Raw genomic sequence first — 18,523 nt, 5'->3', positions numbered from 1 at the left:
TTCTTGGGATAAATATTCGATTCAGGTATTTGATCACCTTGGGGAGCTGGGGATTTCTTATGCTTAATTACTTATATTTAAACCTAACAACTTAATGTGAGGTTAATACTCTTTTGATTATATAGCCATCAGCACCACCAATTTTCTATTACAAATATATTTTCCCATCAGACAGTATGTTCCAGCTCTAAGACAATCTTGCAAAGGAGACCTGAGGAGAGTCTGAGTTTTGTAGGTGGAACCAAAAAGGTGAAACACGGAGAACAAGAAAATTACTCCTGTCAAATTGAGTATAATAAGATCTAAGTGCCAATCCCCTCCAATATTTCTTTCTCCTATTTATAGAACATTTGTGCTACTATGTAATCAAAATTGTCCATAGAATTGGAAAGTGCCCATAAACAGATGGATAGATTCAAGCTTTACAAAGTTACTCAGTGAAGTGGGAGTGACCGCAAACCATCCTAAAGTGATGCTGGATGCCTGGAAGCAATAGAGTCACAGTATCCATGTGGGGTCCAGGCAGGGCTGAGCATCGCCCACTGATGCAAGCCTTCTGGGTGAGGGAGGGTGGACATAATCATGGAACAAGCTGACCACCTCTAGTTTCCATCTAGTCACATAGCTCTGGAGCACATGGACCCTCCTAACTGCTACCTGGACAACAAAAGAGGCTTCAGAGTTATGGAAACAGCTCAGTATCCCTATATTGATGCCAATCCCCTGAAATTCCAGTATGCATAAATCTTCTTCTGGATACTTTTTGCATCACCATGAGAAAATGAGACCAAGTGTTTATAAATGAGAAATCATTCTAACTGGAAATAGTTGGAGGAACATGGGAAGCAGTTACTAGGGTTGGAAAAGTAATGAGAAATAAAATACAAGCTGAGCACAGCACAATGGGTTTTCTGTGAAGCAGCCACAGGAAGGGAAAAGGTGAGCTTAGTAAGATCCCAACTTGCAGCAGTGTTGAGGGTGAGGTCCCAGGAGAGAGGGAGGATCCCAGGCCAGCGTTTTCTGCTCTTTGCCCAGGGAGCCATAGCAGAGGCAGGATTTGTAAGAAAAAGCAATGAAAATGTGTTCAGGTTCAGCGGCAAGAGAGTTGGAAGAACAACGTAGGTGTGCACGGAACTTCCCCGTAATTAGACAAAATTTAATTTACCCACAGGCTTTTCAAACAGTTTTTCTTCTCAAGTATCTCTGTCCCTCTAAGACTAGCATAGGGGCAAGGAAGTGGGGATGAAGACATCCAAGTAAGAAAACAAAATACATTGAACATCTCGACAGGGACGAGAAGTGGAAAAAACAATCACAACGGCATTCGTTCCATCTGCAAGCAAAACGGTTTCATGAGAGCTCTCTGAGACTTTTCTGAGAGCAAAATCCCGCAAAGTAAAATTCCAGGAAAAATTTTATAATTATAGGTTGATCTTGTAACATCAATTGTTATGAGTTTATTGTGCATAAATATTAATTCATAGGCTTTCTATTTACTCAATCTTTTCAATGGGATTATCACAAAAGTGAAAAACTGGTTTCCTCATGATTTCAGCCACACTTATTCTATTTTTTGCCCAAAGCCTTACAATTCTTCACCTGTGGTTTTTCCTCCTAAGAGGGATTTGAGGTGATTAATCTTCCTCTTAGGCACCTGGATTAGCGCTGGATCTGTGGGGTAATTATTATCTTTTCCAGGCCCTTTTTTGCCCATCCATCAAATAAAAGCATCCATCACTAACACACTTTATGCTCAAAAACCCAAACTTTTAAATTTCTAATGTCATGATGTTCAGTATCATATAGTTTTTACATTTATCAGATGAGTGAAGGATTTGACAATTTTATATACTTTAAACATTTTAATTAATTAGTTAATTTTAATTACTTACCCACACCAAATAGCTTTTTCTTTTACTTCTGAACTAAAAATGCTGAAAATGGCAGTTATCATTTTGCAAATTTCTACTTTTGAAACACAGCATCTCTTTTATTTCCCTGTTCTTTTGGCTTCTTCATTTACATCTTTAAAAACATATTCCACATTGATTTGTTCATACAAATGACGGGAAGCACCGAAAACTGGGAGCTACAGGTTCAATCCTGGCTCCACCAACTCTTAAAACTGTTATCTTTGGCAAGTATTCAAAGTATGCCTCTTAGTTCTCTCATCTTGAAAATTAGTGTTGAAAAGAAAATAGTTTACTACATATTATGTAGTTGTTATGTGTGTGTGTGCTTATACATATATATGATTAAATGTATAAATATATGTGTGTGTGTGTGTGTGTGTGTGTGTGTGTGTGTGTGTGAGATTCAAACTCTATTACCTCTGGTTATATCAAACATTTCTTCTAAAGCCTTCATATATAAGCACATGAATTTTTATCAATGTATACTATACTCCAATCAATATATTTAAGCCCATCAGATCTAAAATGTTTTAAGATGTTTCCTTTTCAGGTCCAACTATTTTGTTATTAAAATTAATATTTCCAATTAGATAAATTTCAGGCAACTGCTAGTAATGTGTCTGAATATACAAACCGGTCAACAGAGTACAGAATTAAACCACAATCCAAAACACAGTAGGCAGCCAGAAAAAAAATCAATATTTAAAACTTAATATAAGCCGAGTATCAGACATATCCTGACAAAATAAAAAAAGAATGTGACGAAGCCGTATGTCACTTACTGGTATAGGTGAGTTGAAATCCTGGGTCGGTGTCAGATCCGTTGCTGTTGAACTCTAGCCACAGGTGATTGGACGTGCTGTTTAGGATCAGCCCCAGAAGTTCATTTTTAGTGAAGGTGCCCAGTGGACGTGAGGAACTGTCTTTTCCATCATATACCTGAGGAAAATTCACAGCATGAGTCCCTCTATGCCTTAATTGGATCCTTATGTTAGCAACGTTAATAAGAAATCCAAATCTTCAAAGATGCAGTTTTATACGATAATGAAAAAGGCATATAGTGTATAGAAAGATAAATGAAGGACTTAGTGCTAAATGATATTTGTTTTTTAAGTTTTATCTTTACCATTAACACTGGAGGCAAAAGATTCCATCCTTGTTCAGATCGTTTTATATTCATTACTGTAAGAGCCCTTTCTGTGTTTATTTAAAATTAAGTAAAATTTGTTTACATTTCCAGGTTTCATTATCTATCTTTTTATTCCTTTTCTCCTAGTTCAGTTATAAAAGTGGGAAGGATTTATTTTATTCTTGAGTATCTCCTCTGAACTCTTGAGTAAGTCAAAGAACATACCCTTCCCTTCTATTCCCTTCTGTCTGAATGCACTAAAGGACAACACAGTGTGCTGGAATCTTGTCACATTCTGTAGTCTGCAAGCCTGAGGTGGCTTTCGTCTTGAATTTGTAATAACAGAAGTATCTCCATGAGTTCTCATTGTTCAATTCCCACCTATGAGTGAGAACATGTGGTGTTTGGTTTTTTGTCCTTGCGATAGTTTACTGAGAATGATGTTTTCCAGTTTCATCCACATCCCTACAAAGGACATGAACTCATCATTTTTAATGGCTGCATAGTATTCCATGGTGTATATGTGCCACATTTTCTTAATCCAGTCTATCGTTGTTGGACATTTGGGTTGGTTCCAACCCTTTGCTATTGTGAATAGTGCCACAATGAACATACGTGTGCATGTGTCTTTATAGCAGCATGATTTATAATCCTTTGGGTATATACCCAGTAATGGGATGGCTAGGTCAAATGGTATTTCTAGTTCTAGATCCCTGAGGAATCGCCACACTGACTTCCACAATGGTTGAACTAGTTTACAGTCCCACCAACAGTGTAAAAGTGTTCCTATTTCTCCACATCCCCTCCAGCACCTGTTGTTTCCTGACTTTTTAATGATGGCCATTCTAAAGGGGAACATCACACTCCGGGGACTGTTATGGGGTGGGGGGAGGGGGGAGGGACAGCATTAGGAGATATACCTAATGCTAAATGACGAGTTAATGGGTGCAGCAAAACAAGATGACACATGGATACATATGTAACAAACCTGCACATTGTGCACATGTACCCTAAAACCTAAATAATAAAAAACAAACAAACAAAAAATAACAGAAGTATCTCATCATGCAATAGTAACACAGAAGACGTGTGATGTTGCTTAAAATGCTCTGTATGCGGCATTATCTTCTCAAGTAGTTGTAAAACGAGAGCAGATGTAATAAGTATGTGGAAGATAAGGAAGACATGGCGTGGTTTTGACCAGGCAGGAGAGGGAAGGTTCAGTCATGGGTTCCCAGCTTTTGGTGAGACAGGTCACATGGTGGGGAGAAGTGGGTCGGTGTCACCGTCATATTCTGAATGAGGATCAGGTAAAAGTGTTTTAGGACCCATACACTTTCTGCCAATGCCATGAGGCTCAGGTAACAGAAACAGCACTGACTTTCTAGTAGGACAAATACCTAATGCATGCGGGGCTTAAAAACTAGATGATGGGTTGATAGGTGCGGCAAATCACCATGGCACATGTTTACCTATGTAACAAGCCTGCACTTTCTGCACATGTATCCCAGAGCTTAAAATAAAATAAAATAAAATAAAATTAAAAAGTCAGTGTAGCAGTCCTCACTCCCAATAACAATAGAGCACTAGATGGGCACGGCTAATCCACCTGCCTCCCTCACTAGGAGGGGGCCGTAAAAATAAACATTTATTCCATTATATTGGAAAATGTTCAGTTTGTCTTAATAGAAAAATGGTGCCCTAAGTAAAATTAAACAGAGACTTAGTAGGCTCTTCCAGTGTGTTTGTTTATTTTCCCCACTTCTTTCCTCTTTGTACAGATTAATTTTTCTTTCATTGTCTTTCAATCAATATATAAACCCAGGGATGTACACAGATATACATACTCAGAAAAGGAGAAAATACATTTAGAAAAGATAATTTTGTGGGTAGTTATTTCATTACAATTAAACATGGACACGTTAGTGGGGTAGAATCAGATACCCTCTAATCTCCTTACTAAAAGACTATTGTCCCAGGTCATTGTGTAAAAACCATTATTTGGTTTATTCCATGTTTTTATTAGACGAGCTGGGGTCTGACATCCAGAGACTAAATGGTTTTAAGTCCAGAGGAATCTGGGTCAAAGAGAAAATGTGCAGGTCTCCCTAGGAAGGCCTTGGGCTACCCGTATACCGTGGAACTCTCTGTAATTCACAGAAATCCATAAAGATGGGGAAACACAAAAGAACTCGACACTCAGCGAAGCCCCTGCTGGGTCCTGACACACTGTGAGCTCATCCGCTCTCCTGAATCTTGGCTTCCTCATGTCCTCATGAGGACTTGACCAAGCGCACAGTGGATCCCTGAGAGATTGCACCTTGCTCCCAGTGGCTTCGTGGTTAGAACCACTAAAAAGGAACAGCTCAAAAGCCGAATCATAAGATTCTTCAGAACAGCAATCCTGCCTTCTTTATCCACCTCATCAGCAATTAGCACTGGGTCCAACTACCGATACCCCAGAGAATGGGTATGTCATAGATTAACATGGAACATTCCCCTGTCAGTTCTCTAAAGTTTAAATCTGGGTTCAGGTTTCACTCTGATCACAAACAAAAACCCAGATAGGACTGGAAGTCAGAAGACTTGATTTCTGATTCCAATTGCAAGAGGAACGCGCTACACTTGTTCTGTACAACATTTCCTAGTTATATTTTTTTCACCTATAAGTAGCTAGATTCAAAGGGTTCTTTTCAGTTATTAGAGAAAGCCTTTGGGATTCATATGTTTAACACAAGCCTGTAAGTATGTGCACTACAAACCGTCCTCAGAGTTTCGCATTTAATCAATGCCTTATACTCCAAGGGATGTTGCTGGGTTAGGAGATGATCACGGATTGGAGAACATCATACAGAATGCTATCGTGACAGTATTGAAAGTTCTGGGGAGACCTTTCCCAGTTTTACAGAAACTACACCCTGCAGATTTATTTCCAAAATTAATTGCCTTTTCCATTCTATATTCCTTTCACGACATGTTTCTGAGAGCTCGATACCTCTTACACGATTTTTCCACATGAAACCAGAAAACATCACGTTTATTTATGTGTGCAGGGGGTGCGTGTATATAAAATTTTAGTCCTTATTATTACATCACAGTATGTGCAAAGGATGAATGTGAACAGCATTAGGTTGAAAATTAAAAATTTTACTATAAACACTTTTAGCAGAGATATTTATTAGCATATTTAACAAAATATATGCCTGCAAAATGTGTAGGCATTTTATATGATTGACAGCTTCTCTGTAATTAAATGTGAGAAGCACTTTTTTTAAAAAAACTTTTTGTTATAATCAACTTTAAACGGCATGCAATCACAAATGAACATAATTTCCTTCCTTCCATTCCAATAATATTTATCCTTGTATATTTTAGGCAGTATCTCTAATCACTCACCTGCACTAAAGTATAGTTAAGAGTTATTTAAAACTTCGCCTTAAAGGCTTACTGACTTCTAAATTTGAGGTTATTAAAAAATTCAGAAAATGCCTACTTGCAATGTAACTATTTTGTTTTTCAGATTAGTAAGAATGTGCTAGTTTCCTGCCTAAAAACCACTTCTTAATTACAGTCCCTCATACTGCCAGCGTGAGCTTTCAAAAGACTATTAAAATGAAAGAACAACTAGAATAAAACCACTCTACTAAATTATGACAGTGAAATACAGTCAAACGCGGCCTTAGGAGGACGTAAGGCCCTTTAATCTGTAAGCTTCTCCTGACCTGTGCACATAGCTTCTAATGAGGTCAAGTGGAGCCCGACGGGGGCTCCATTGCAGCCATTCTGTAAAGGGAGGAAAAACAGTGTTTTCCCTTTTAGCTGGCTTTCTGCATATTCTTATAAGTCTCATAGTTCAAAGTGAGTTGACAGTACTGAATCTAAAATGCATCATTATGTGCATCTAGGTAGATGTAAATTAATTGAAAAACCATAGAATTTTAAAAAGGGAATAAAAAGAGCCACATATTCCTTTCTTGCCAGAAACCAGGGTTCTGTCCAACTGAATTGCTCATCTCGCTGAAATAAGCAGGTGATTGGACGGATGATTTATAGCAGGGGAGTCCAATCTTTTGGCTTGCCTGCGCCATGTCGAAAGAATTGTCTTGGGGCACATGTAAAATGCACTAACACTAACGATGGCCGATGAGCTTAAAAAAATCACAAAAACCTCTCATAATGTTTTAAATACATTTACGAATTTGTGTTGGGCTCCAGTCAAAGCTGTGCTGGGCCGCATGTGGCCTGTGGGCCACGGGTTGGACAAGACAGTATTACAGCATTAGCTCTTGTTGCTTAACACTTTTCCTTTTCAGTGCCTTGAGGCCACGTTGCCCATTCTCCAGCCCCTAGACCGTGGAAGGTTCCCAATTTATTGAAATACTTACAGGAGAGGTGAAAATTATATCAGAAGTCTTAGGAGTTAAGGGGCATTTCTAGTTGGGGCTGGGATTTTGTCAGTCAAGGCAGGACCTGGGTACCCCTGCAATCAATATTGAGGTTCTGTCTTGTCCTGGCTTGGCTTCTCCTCATCAGCCCCATCTGTGATCTGACCACCGCGGCTGCATTTATCTCCATTATCACTTCAGAACCTTTCCAGCTTTCCACAGTATGACCACATTTAAAAATCAAGATTAACTACAAAAAGGGTTGGTGTGGGTACCCTGCAAGTTTTAATAATTACAACTATGTGCTAGACACAATGCTAGGAACATCCACTTATATTATTGTATTAAATCCTCAAGACAGTCGAAAAAGGTAGGTACAATGGCATTTTGTTACACATAAGGAAGCTGAAGATCAAAAGTGTTTGTTAAATAACTTTCACAAGGTGCTGGACTAATAAATGTTAGATCTAGGTTTATCCACAAAGTTATTTCAAAGTCCACATACATTGTCCTAAACGAAGTGACATTACACCTTCTCAAACTCATTGTGTAAATAAATATAATCATATATAAAAAGATATATTAATATGTGCATATACCTATATGTAGAAAAAAGACAATATGTTTTTTGAGAACAAAAGTCGAAGTCATGATGTTGAAGATTCTTTTTACCTTTAGAGTATCTCCTTCAAACAGCTGGAAGCTTCGTGCTCTAAGGTGGATACCCTTGCCGGCTTCTGTTTCTATTTTATAGATACACTCATGGTTATTATCATAATTGGATGGAAAATTTGGAGACAGTAATGTTCCTTCATTTCCTTTGACACTTGCTCCACATTCAGCTAAAATAAATAGGACATTAGAGAAAGAGGATTCAAAAGTGGAATTACTGTTTTTAACAGATTAAAAACTTTAAAATCATGATAGCCTCCTCTTCTATCAATGTATGTCTGTTAATAATATATTATTTTAAAATAGATCAGCGATTTTTTTTTATTGTTTTACCAACTGGACAAAAAAAGATACCCCAGCTAGCTCATTTTCAAAACTGTCTTATTAACAGAATGACCTCTGACTATGTGGAAGCAGCATGCTATCATACAGAGAGTTCTAGAATAAAACAGAGGTGCTCCACCACCACGGCTCACTGGCTGTGTCGTCAGGTTGTCACAGCACCTCTCCCACCCGCCTCATTCCTGCCTCATGAAATGTCCCCACCAGTTCTCACGCTCCCATTCTACCATTGTTTCTCTGCATTTTCCTTCATTGATACCTTATGGCATCAACTGGGATGCATTCAAAGGGGAATCTAATGACAGACCAAACCACTGAGTTATCTTCAGGATGTCACAGCCCTGAATGCCTTAGCATTATGTCTTAGGATGGAAGAACATTCAATGGCAGTAAATATCTGCTTCTCCCTCTTTCTCAATGAAGAAGGAGGATAATTGACTTCTAGATCTAAATTTGTATTAAACAAAATTCCTCTTAACGAGGTCAAAGTGAAAATAAATACAACTCTCTACTTTCTGTCAACCTGGAGAAAGTCACTTAACCTTTCAGCACCTGTTTCACTATGAAAGTGAACAGTTTAGGTCAAGAATGCTTTCAGCTCCAAAATTCTAAGTCCAATAGGATCACAGAAAAATAAAGTGGCTACATACACGGGTGCACACACACACAGAGGTTTCTGTGGGCCAAGAGAGCTCCACAGGAGTCTGCACTGACAATTTTACAGACTAGACTATGTGCCCAGCACACTGATGGAAACATCCCACAGAATGGCTATTCGTTTGAAGAATAATTGTCAGGTTGGAAACCGAGCACCAGTTAGATGCCAGGTATGTACTGAGAGTGGGAGAGAAAGATGCACAGTGTTCCTTTTCCAGTGGGTTGCTCAAGGTATTGCAGAATTTTGCAGATGACTTCTGCATGCCCACTGCCACGATGCGGATTCTTGCACACCCTCCTTCCCTCTTTGACAATGAACACAATCAGTTGCATCACTGGCCATGATATCCTAATCCACTTGACAGCAGGAAGTTGCTGGAGATCCATGACTGCCCCCCAACGATTTGTGCACACTGAATCTCAGAATGCTGCCATGTGGAAGGGTGTGCGGAGAAAGAGAGGAAAACTCTTGACAACCTGGGTTCACTTCTCCCTCATCCTCCTTAAATAAAGACAGAAAGGCAGGCTTTGGATGTGGGTCTCGGGGTGCAAGTGTTGAGGGAGAGGTGCAGGCAACTGGCGACTCAAAGATGCCATTGGGAATTTATAATCATTTTAAGAAATTACAGTGATAGAATTATATAACTATAATGATGTATTTGTAGGACTATAATACTTTAAAAATCATTTTAACAGAAATATATATGTATATATACTCATATATAAAAATATATAATATATAAATATATATTTTATATTATAATTATATAAATTTATAATATAATTATAAATAAATGAAATATATAATATACATTAAAATATATATTATAAATATATTTATATCTAGATATAAATATATATAATTATAAATATATTATTAAATATATAATATATATAAAAATATATATTATAAATATATTTATATCTAGATATAATATATATAATTATAAATATATTATATCTATATATATAAAATATATTTATATCATAAACTCTATTTTATGATATAAATGTATAAATATATATAAATATGGAGGGAAAAGCAAGTGATGTGTTTCTCATGCTCCATACTTGGGCCTCCCTACTCCAGCGCACACCCTGCTGGTGTTTGAACAGTGCTCCTTCTCTGTTAGCGATTTGATGATGTGCAGACAGTGTAATGCTGAAGAAAAATGGCTTTACATGCAGGGCGCAGTGGTGCACGCCTGTAATCCCAGCACTTTGGGAGGCTGAGGCGGGCGGATCACGAGGTCAAGAGATCGAGACCATCCTGGCCAACGCGGTGAAACTCCGTCTCTACTAAAAATACAAAAATTAGCTGGGTGTGGTGGCAAGCACCTGTACTACTCGGGTAGATGTACTACCGAGTACATCTACTAGGGAGGCTGAGGCAGGAGAATTCTTTGAACCTGAGAGGCGGAGATTGCAGTGAGCTGAGATCTCACCACTGCCCTCCTGGAGACAGAGTGAGACCCCATCTCAAAAAAAAAAAAAAAGAAAAAAGAAAAATGGCTTTACAGTTTAAACTCAACAACAAGCTATGCAGATAGTAAGCTCTTTGGAAAAGGTAATAATTTATGGATATTGAATATCTTTGTTGGATGTTCTTGTATTTTTTCCTTCCTGAAGAAAGTGTTTTTTACATAAAAGCCAAAATAAATGAAAATGAAGTTTTAAAAAGCCAAGCTGTATGTCCTCCCTTGGCTGCTCCATGGAGAGAAGAGTTGGGGTTTCCAGCTATAAAAGCTGCTGTCCTTAAAGGGAATAAAAGAAGAAAGTTATTCTAACCACCAGAGAATGAAACCTAGTCACAAATATTAGGGAATATTTAAAATTGAATTTAACAAAAGTCAAAGGCAACCATTCCAAATTTAGGTGCTTTATTAGGTTTGTAAGTTTAAAAATAATTCATGCAATCGAAGATACACTGGCATAGTGGCAAATACATTATTTTCAGTCTCAGGAAAACCTCCAGAGGAATCTTCTTTTATGGCTGCGGTAGCTGAAGTTGTGTGTGTTTTGGTTACCATGTATTCAAATATATCAAGTGCATTTTTGCAGTGCGTGCATTAGATGCCTGTGAAGGACATGCAGTTGTGGGCCACATATCCACACACCGGAGCTGGAAGGGATAATGAAGGGCGTGGCCTCTGCTCATTCACTGGGCACCAGCAGATAATGTTGGTCTTACTTGACTGAACGAAGCCAACAGGATGAAGGGCAGGTTGGAGGAGATGGGTAACTAATTGAATATGGTGGTAAGTCCACATATGTTGACCCCAAAAGGTGGGATGACAGCTTTGCCCCTCTCTAGTAACTATGAGAATTTCCTCCAAGATGTCCCAGTGTGTCTTCAGGGAGGTATTCCATGAGAAAAGCAAAACCAAGCAGAACCAGGTCCAGTTTCCATCCATCCAACTAGCTTCATCCAGCCAACCCCAGTATCTCTGCACAGGAAGTGCTTTCTAGAGGGGAGCTGGGACTTTTCTCTGTCCCTACTGGGGAGATCTGTGTTTGCTGTGGACAGGTTTTCTTCCCTTGTTCTAGTTACGGGCAGCTGCACTTTCCTTGGTCCTCACAACACCCTGCTTGTGTATGTGTGTGTTATAATACCTATAATAACCTTCGTGACATGTCAATAAACCCCATTTACAGATGAGGAAACTGAAGCATAGAATAGTTTACAAACCAAATATCTTTCCCAAGGTCACACAACTAGTACAGATTAATTATTGATGTGATATAAACTGTGAAGTGCTCAGAAAGGGAATAGCACTTTTAAAAATACCCTAAATAACAGTTACATGCACTTTAAAATTAATAATTCGCACTACTGTTCATAATTAACAATAAAACTGGAATAATACAAGTTTAAATGTTCAAGAAAAAAGTGTGTTTTTAAGGAATTTTATTCTAAATAGGCCACCGATTAATCGCAGCTGATATTTGCTATTATATTAGCATTTAGGACATTAACTATATAATCATTTCTCATAAGACATAAAAAGGTGGGACAAGAAAGAAGAATTTAGCATTTGTATCCATGCAAAGAAAAAAAAATCTAAACCAAAAGAAATAATTTTACATGTTTTTATTAGCCTTTGGATTCTGGGATTTTTTTTTTTTTTAAAAAAGGAAATATATAATAAATGGTAGTAACTAAGTTCAAGTCCTCACTCTGCAAGAATAATAACTGTGCAAAATTAACCATCCCATTGTAATTGATAACCGTGTATAGACAGACAATGCTGCTGCTTTGCCTTTTAGAAAAAATCAAGGCAAAAGCAACTCACCAGCTTTCTAGCACTTCCCAAATCTCACTTTATATTCGCAGCTTGAAACTATTCTATTAGTATCTGAATAAGTATTTCTCATGACCTGAGATGCAATTAAGATTTCTAAGTAAATATGTAATAATAGCTCATTTATTCAATATATAGCTATAACTGAATCTGAATATACATGACAAAACACTTAAATGTACAAAGATAGGATTTCATTACTCTAGGGTAGTGTGGCACAGGATTCAAAAGATAGTCTTTCACATGGCATTTTCCCCTAGAGTATTACATTGCTATGAAAATATACAAACTTGGCCAGGCGCGGTGGCTCATGCCTGTAATCCCAGCACTTTGGGAGGCCGAGGCAGGCGGATCACCTGAGGTCAGAAGTTGAAGACCAGCCTGGCCAACGTGGTGAAATCCCGTCTCTACTAAAAATACAAAAATTAGCTGGGCATGGTGGCACATGCCTGTAATCCCAGCGACTTCGGAGGCTGCTTGAACCCAGGAAGCAGAGGTTACAGTGAGCCGAGATCACCCAACTACATTGCAGCCTGGGCGACAGAGTGTGAGACTCTGTTTCAAAAAGAAAAAAAATTGGTTTGTTAACTAGAAAAATTATTTTAATACATATACATTAAATTATATATGAATAATTACATAAATAAAAATCAAGTATGTATTTAATATGTATTAATTATAAATATTATAATATTAAATGTATAATATGTATTAAATATACACGTATAATATATATACAATATGTACTCACTATTTAATTTATATTTTAGTACCTATATTCTTCAAAGATTTTAAAGATGATTAACACATAATCACATTTTTTAAAATTTAAATTATGACTTTTACATCTTTTCTCTATTTTAAGCCATTATATGTGTTTGAGTTAATACCACCCTATTGGACACAGGATAGTTTTGTTTTTGCTTTGTCACATTTTTTTTCTGATTTTATGTGGAAGTCAGTAAGAAAATATGATATTTTAAATGCTGAACAATATTAGCCATTGTATCCTGAGGGCCAAGTGCTTCATGAGTCCACATGACACCATAGCCTTGTTGGCATCTCCAAAGCCCTGCTGAGAAACAGGGGTGGGGAAGGAATGCCAAGACCTGTGCACAGTCTCAGGTGCAAGACAAATAGGATGTATTTATGACTTTATCAACATGACTGAAGTGCAGCATCACATGAAGGAACTATGGGAGATGGGATTGGAAACACAGCCTGAACCAGGTTGTAGGGAATGCCTACCCTTCCTTGAACCATGGCAGGAGGTCCCTAAAAGAGCCTGGAGCATGGACGTGTCCTGATAAAAAGATGTTTGGAAAACTGGAATGCCCTAAAACAGCTGAATTTTAAAGACTCTAAACAAAAACACAGAAGGTATAGATGTTGTGAAGATTGACTTGTGACACAAATTCTAGAATTTCAATAGAAGAAGAGTATCTTTGAAGGCTCAAATAAGTAATCATAGGAAAAATAAGTCGTAGTAATACCATGCCTGATGGGGTACAGGAATTTATCTAATTTTTTTTTGGTCTATTTGTCACTTACATAGTGCATGTTCTTATTACTATTACATCATTGGCTGGGCGCGGTGGCTCACATCTGTAATTCCAGCACTTTGGGAGGGCAAGGAGGGCAGATCACCTGAGGTCAGGAGTTCAAGACCAGCCTGGCCAACATGATGAAACTCTATCTCTATTAAAACTACAAAAATTAGCCTTGCATGGTGGTGCATGCCTGTTGTCCCAGCTAATTGGGAGGCTGAGGCAGGAGACTTGCTTGAACCCAGGAGGCAGAGGTTGCAGTGAGCCAAGATCGCGCCATTGCACTCTACCCTGGGCAACAAGAAAGAAACTCTGTCTCAAAAAAAAAAAAAAAAAAAAAAAAAAAAAAAAAAAAAAAGAAACAACAACAACCACAAAAAGACATGGGGATATATAACAAAACTAAACCCATGTTACAGATGAGAAAACTGAGGCACAACGACACGAATTAACATGCTCAAGATCACACAGGTATGAGAGGCAGACTATGATTTGAACCCCAGGCAATCTGTTATCAGAAGGTGCAATGATTGTACTATGTTTGTTAATACACAATACTGGTAATTATTTCTATTGGCAGATATGAAATAATCCACGAGGGCTACTTGCTTATGACTTTAATAGCCTTGTGATTCCAACAGGATAGGAAAGTGATGCTGCTGAGGGAAGCAACTTTCTGAATGGGATAGGTTACCATTTTACAAATGTTCTTTGAAGAAACAGTGGTATACTTTTGGAGGCAGGTCTTCTGACTTAATTCTGTTTTCAAATTAAATGAGAAGAATTCTTGCAGAAGTTTGTTATCTCCATTCCCATCTGCTCTCTAACACTACCCCTGCCTTTCTGACCAAGGTACAACCAAATAGCTCACAGAGCACAAAACGCTTCCCTTTCCTTATTTCCACAGCTGTGCAGGTGGGCTCCTAGTATACAAAAATGGATACAACATGATAGTCAAATGAAAGAAGGGATGTGTCAAAGAAACTGAGAGAGGTGCTCCAGACCCTGGGGCAGTATCCTGGCGGACATAATTTAATAAGACACTGACATTAAGTAAAGAGCAAGTGCTCAGAAAATCACAACAGTTAAGTGACCAAAATTTAAAAAACTATTTGAGCTTGATTTAAAACATTCATTGAAAATCACCATTAGCAAAATTAAATGTTTCATTTTAAAAAAGTTTTTTCAATAGTCTATTTAATACTAATTTAAGATGAATGAATACATTGTTTCGTAATACAAATCACTTGCTGTTTTATAAAAAAGCTACTGAAATGGTAATTATAAATGAATTGTCGTTTAGATTTCTGCAATTGAATGAAACTAATTAAAATTAAAACAACACAGAAGAAAGGAGTTAATTGATTTTTCAGTCAATTCTTCTGTACAAAGGCATCTACCTGTGAAATGTGCTGTCTCAGTCTGCTTGGCCTGCTGTAACAAAGTACCACAGACAGAGTGGCCTCAACAACAGACAGATGTGGAGGCCAGGAAGCCGCAAATCCATAGCACTAACCAAAATGTCTGCATAAATTAATACATATTCAATATTAGGGAAGGCCATTTTATTGGGGACATTAAATAACTAATTATTTGATTATTTTAAAAAGTAGGTAAACATATATAACCTCTCAATCTGCCTATTCAATACAGTTAAACTGGATTCAAATTCTACAGCTGAAGCAACTTGTCCACCTAAATAACGATGAGCCTATACAATGCCTCACATTTAACAGAGACGTTTCTTAACATCATGGCTGGAATAAAGGTCTCTGGCTCTGGTTATTAAAATGTGGAAATTGTTGTGGGGCTTTTGAGGGCATTGTGAAATGGGGAAAGCTACTAATATGCAGATCTCTATGTTTTAGAAGCTTTATTTAAAAAGTGCAGAAATAGAAAACAGCTCAACTAAGAAACAGAAACAGAAAATCTACCTTTCTCCTTTCAACCAAGTTCATTGTGTTCTACACAACAAGTAAGTAAATCTTGCCTATAATAGAAGTCTATATAAATCAAAATATGCAATTCCATATTTACTCACAAAGAATATTTAAGAATTTCACAAAATGGTACTATTTTTAGCCCATTCATTATCCTATAAACCTTTATTTTTACAGTTTAGTGCCATTATTGGATTAGCTTTCAAGAAGAAACAGAAATTAACATTTTAGCTTAGAACGTTTTCAATTTTTTAAAACCAAAATTAAAGAACTACATAGAATTATATACAGTTTAGTGATATATATATCACTAAACTCTCTCTATATAGATATATCTAGATCTCTATATCTAGATCTAGATAGCTATCTATATCTATAGATCTAGATATAGATCTAGATATATCTATAGATAGATAGATATAGAGAGTTTAGTGTTAAACTAGATATAAATTAAACTAGATATAAATTAAATTAAAATACAGGCGAGATATTTTGTTTTACTATGCCTGTCAGAAATAACTTGTAATCCATTCAAAAATTGAGGATAAGGGTGTTGATTTTTTTTCTTTTTTTATTTCGCCCAATGACTTTCTACTTTGTCAAGCAAATAGAGTCAACAGAGTTAATCAATAAGAGGATATGTCTCACTTTCATTCATTTTGAAAAAAATTCTCTTACTAGATATGCATTTAAGGCTTATGCTGATGTATATATAGAGGCTTTTAACACCCTGAGAAAATTTTTTGTTCAAGTAATTCTGAAATGATGTCACAGATGCAATATTAGGTTACAGAATTATAGCAAACATTTATCTCCATCATATACACTCTCTAACTTTACTCCTGCTCTTGAGCAAAATGCTACAAAATATCACAAAACATCACGAAATATTCAGTTTTTGTTGTTATTCCAAAGCTGTGCAGATGGAATTCTAAATGTACTAAGCCAGTCATGACTGCCCTGCCCACAGTGACTGCTCAGGCACAGGCATGGGACTCAATGTGGGCCAGTGAAAGGAAACCCAGGACTTGTACATAAGCGATCTTGACATAGCTGTTTCCACAGAACCGCAGGATGTGGGGCTACAGCACTGTATGTGATGATACGAGATCAGGAAGCCACCCAGTGCTTTACCCAGATTGGCAAAACTGAGAGATGCTGAGACCTCAGGTTCTTGTTGACAGGTTGAACAGGTTGAACCCTTGATCAAACCTCACCTGAAGCTGTTCCTATGTATGGACTTTATATCACCTTACCAATAAACTTCCATTTTGACTTAAGCCAATGTGGGCAACTTTTTCTCTAACTTGCAAGTGAAAAAGAGGAGCCTAAACAATACATGTATAATGCACATGCCAACAGGTGCCAGAAAAGAGGGTTTGATCATTGAGGCTGAATACCCAAGGAATATATGATATTATTTCTATCATCCTAAATATATCATCAGGTTGAAAAAATCCCTAAAATGAATAAACACAAATAATAAAAAAGTTTCCATCTCTTTCATTTAAAAGTGACTGGATAGAGAGAAAAATAGTTCTCAGCTCAGATGCTCACTAGAAATTCCATTTAAGGTCAGGCATTTATGAGGGAGGTTAAAATGGCATGCTTCTAACTCAGTCGACATTCCTTAGGTGTCACTTGAAACCTTTGGTACGGATTTACCTCTTTTTTGCCACAGGCAAATCATTTTTATTTCTATAATTTTAGAGAAAGGAACATGAAGTATGGATGAATCACATGTTTGAGATGAAAAGAGAACCTTCTGAGGAAAGCAATTTCCCTCTTTTGGATACACCGAACTTACGGATGAGGCAGCTCACTGTAAAGGAGCCGTCAGTCTGAGGAGGGAGACAGATGAAGACAACTTGAGGCCGGGCGCTGTGGTTCACGCCTGTAATCCCAGCACTTTGGGAGGCCAAGACAGGCATATCACAAGGTCAGGAGTTCGAGACCAGCCTGGCCAACACGGTGAAATGCTGTCTCTACTAAAAATACAAAAATTAGCCGGGCGCGGTGGCATGCGCCTGTAGTGCCAGCAGCTCAGGAGGATGAGGCAAGAGAATCGCTTGAACCTGGGAGGCACAGGTTGCCCTGAGCTGAGATCATGCCACTGCACTCCAGCCTGGGTGACAAGAACAAAAGTCCGTCTCAAAAAAAAAAAAAAAAAAACAAACAAAAAAAGTAATAGCAAAAATTGCAATTACTTTTGCACCAACCTAATAGAAAAAGCCCTGGTGCTCCGTGGGCCGGAGAGGGCTCCATCTGTCTGCACGAGACTGCTGGGTGAGCGCTGGGTGCACTCTGGAGAGCCAGTGAATGAGGGGCTCTGAGCCAGGACAGCGTGGAGGGAGAGCGACTGCTCTGATTAGTAGTAGGGGAAGCAATGATCAGGCTCTGTTACATCGGGCAAATCGATGGGGTTTTCACTTTGGAGAGAGCATTCTGGGAGCCGTGGCCCCTGGGGTTGGTGGGGTCTGGGGAGCCGGGGAAACCATCGGGGGAATGGGGGGTTCTGGAGGGAATTGGGGCTGGGAGGTTGGGGAGGAGGAGCCTGACTTGCGAGCCCTGCAGTGGCCAGAATCCTTCAGAGCGAGGAGCTAAGGAGGTGTGGGGCATGAGAGAGAAATGAAGAC

The 18,523-nt window shown here is 38.0% G+C and overlaps 1 protein-coding gene across 2 annotated transcripts in view; it reads right to left on the bottom strand.

Moving 5' to 3' along the window:
* Positions 1-18,523, bottom strand: part of CSMD1 (CUB and Sushi multiple domains 1) — a 2,032,824-nt gene that overhangs the window by 393,780 nt on the left and 1,620,521 nt on the right. For both annotated transcript variants that reach the window (XM_055289255.2, XM_055289263.2), the window contains exons 22-23: positions 8,100-8,269; positions 2,696-2,852 (exon numbers count right to left, since the gene is read on the bottom strand). In XM_055289255.2, the coding sequence (XP_055145230.2) occupies positions 2,696-2,852; positions 8,100-8,269 (327 nt within the window). The remainder of the gene's footprint in view (positions 1-2,695; positions 2,853-8,099; positions 8,270-18,523) is intronic.

This window comes from Symphalangus syndactylus, chromosome 1 (genome assembly GCF_028878055.3).
Source record: "Symphalangus syndactylus isolate Jambi chromosome 1, NHGRI_mSymSyn1-v2.1_pri, whole genome shotgun sequence".
Classification (NCBI taxonomy): domain Eukaryota; kingdom Metazoa; phylum Chordata; class Mammalia; order Primates; family Hylobatidae; genus Symphalangus; species Symphalangus syndactylus.
The sequence above is the reverse complement of the archived record's forward strand: the minus strand, read 5'-3'. Positions and strand labels throughout refer to the sequence as shown.